General features: G+C 65.5%; 1 protein-coding gene across 1 annotated transcript in view; it reads left to right on the top strand.

Moving 5' to 3' along the window:
- Window positions 1-1,730, top strand: part of LOC103676529 (potassium inwardly rectifying channel subfamily J member 4) — a 9,378-nt gene extending 7,648 nt beyond the window's left edge. Inside the window, exon 3 of the mRNA XM_040637535.1 lies at window positions 16-1,730. Within this exon, the coding sequence (XP_040493469.1) occupies window positions 55-1,410 (1,356 nt within the window). The 5' untranslated portion in view covers window positions 16-54 and the 3' untranslated portion in view covers window positions 1,411-1,730. The remainder of the gene's footprint in view (window positions 1-15) is intronic.
- Window positions 1,731-2,104: the final 374 nt, after the last annotated feature.

The raw sequence follows: 2,104 nt of genomic DNA, 5'->3' as shown, positions 1-2,104 counted from the left end.
CCCCCCCCCCCCCAGGCCCTGCGTCTTCCCAGGTGACCACGCCGGCTTCAGGACATGCACGGGCACAGCCGCAACGGGCAGGCCCACGTGCCCCGGCGGAAACGCCGCAACCGCTTCGTCAAGAAGAACGGCCAATGCAACGTCTACTTCGCCAACCTGAGCAACAAGTCGCAGCGCTACATGGCGGACATCTTCACCACGTGCGTGGACACACGCTGGCGCTACATGCTCATGATCTTCTCCGCGGCCTTCCTCGTCTCCTGGCTCTTCTTCGGCCTCCTCTTCTGGTGTATCGCCTTCTTCCACGGCGACTTGGAGGCCGGCCCGGCGGCGGCGGCTGCAGCGGCGGCGGCGGCGGGGACCCCCACGGGCGGGGGCGGGGGCGCGGCCGCCCCAACGGCCCCCAAGCCCTGCATCATGCACGTGAACGGCTTCCTGGGCGCCTTCCTGTTCTCGGTGGAGACGCAGACGACCATCGGCTACGGGTTCCGCTGCGTGACCGAGGAGTGCCCGCTGGCGGTCATCGCCGTGGTGGTGCAGTCCATCGTGGGCTGCGTCATCGACTCCTTCATGATCGGCACCATCATGGCCAAGATGGCACGGCCCAAGAAGCGGGCGCAGACGCTGCTGTTCAGCCACCATGCGGTCATCTCGGTGCGCGACGGCAAGCTCTGCCTCATGTGGCGCGTGGGCAACCTGCGCAAGAGCCACATCGTGGAGGCCCACGTGCGGGCCCAGCTCATCAAGCCCTACATGACCCAGGAGGGCGAGTACCTGCCGCTGGACCAGCGGGACCTCAACGTGGGCTACGACATCGGCCTGGACCGCATCTTCCTGGTGTCGCCCATCATCATCGTCCACGAGATCGACGAGGACAGCCCGCTCTACGGCATGGGCAAGGAGGAGCTGGAGTCGGAGGACTTTGAGATCGTGGTCATCCTCGAGGGCATGGTGGAGGCCACCGCCATGACCACCCAGGCCCGCAGCTCCTACCTGGCCAGCGAGATCCTGTGGGGCCACCGCTTCGAGCCCGTGGTCTTCGAGGAGAAGAGCCACTACAAGGTGGACTACTCGCGCTTCCACAAGACCTACGAGGTGGCCGGCACGCCCTGCTGCTCCGCCCGGGAGCTGCAGGAGAGCAAGATCACCGTGCTGCCCGCCCCGCCGCCCCCGCCCAGTGCCTTCTGCTACGAGAACGAGCTGGCCCTCATGAGCCAGGAGGAAGAGGAGATGGAGGAGGAGGCGGCGGCCGCAGCGGCCGTGGCTGCGGGCCTGGGCCTGGAGGCGGGCTCCAAGGAGGAGGCGGGCATCATCCGAATGCTGGAGTTCGGCAGCCACCTGGATCTGGAGCGCATGCAAGCCACCCTCCCGCTGGACAACATCTCCTACCGCAGGGAGTCTGCCATCTGACCTCCGGGCCCCACCCTCATCGCTTCCCGCAAGAGCCTCTGCCGGGGGTGGGATGCCAGCACATCCCCTCCACACTCAGGACAGAGCTGACCCTGGCTCCGTGGACCTTCTGGAGGGAGGTGGGGGCTTCAAAGACTGGGGAACCCCTTCCTATTGACTCCAGAGCCCAGGCCTGGGAAGGGCCCAGGATACCCTCTGCCCTGTCAGCCTACCCACTGGCATCTCGGGGACCCCAGACCCACCACCCTTTTCCCACTGACACTTCAAGGACGTGCCCCCTTTACTCTCCGAACCTTGGGGAAGGCGGCTGGACTGCTGGGGGGTGGGCATCATGGAGTTCTGGGGTGGGCAGGGGTTAGTGTGGGGGGAGGGAGGGTGGGGGTGCGTTTCTTTTGCATGACTGTGACCTGTTGCTCTTGACTTTCTTTTGTAAATATCTATAAATGGAGAGATGGAGGCACCAAAGCCACCTTCTGCCATTTGTACCACAGGACGAGAAGGTGCAGTCCCTCTCTGTGAACCCCTCCCTCTCCCGGGCCCGGGAGCCTAGCCCCTTCCCCCACGCAGCTGGCTGGTGCCCAAAGCCAGCCATCTTGGCCCCTGGATGGTGTTGGGTTTGGGTGCAGAGGTGGGACCCCGAGGGGCAGGATGAGGACCATCCCTCCCTGCGGTCCTTCCAGATCCCCGGGGTCCA

This window comes from Ursus maritimus, unplaced genomic scaffold (genome assembly GCF_017311325.1).
Source record: "Ursus maritimus isolate PB19 unplaced genomic scaffold, ASM1731132v1 scaffold_21, whole genome shotgun sequence".
NCBI classification, from domain to species: domain Eukaryota; kingdom Metazoa; phylum Chordata; class Mammalia; order Carnivora; family Ursidae; genus Ursus; species Ursus maritimus.
This window is presented reverse-complemented; position numbering and strand designations above follow the sequence as displayed.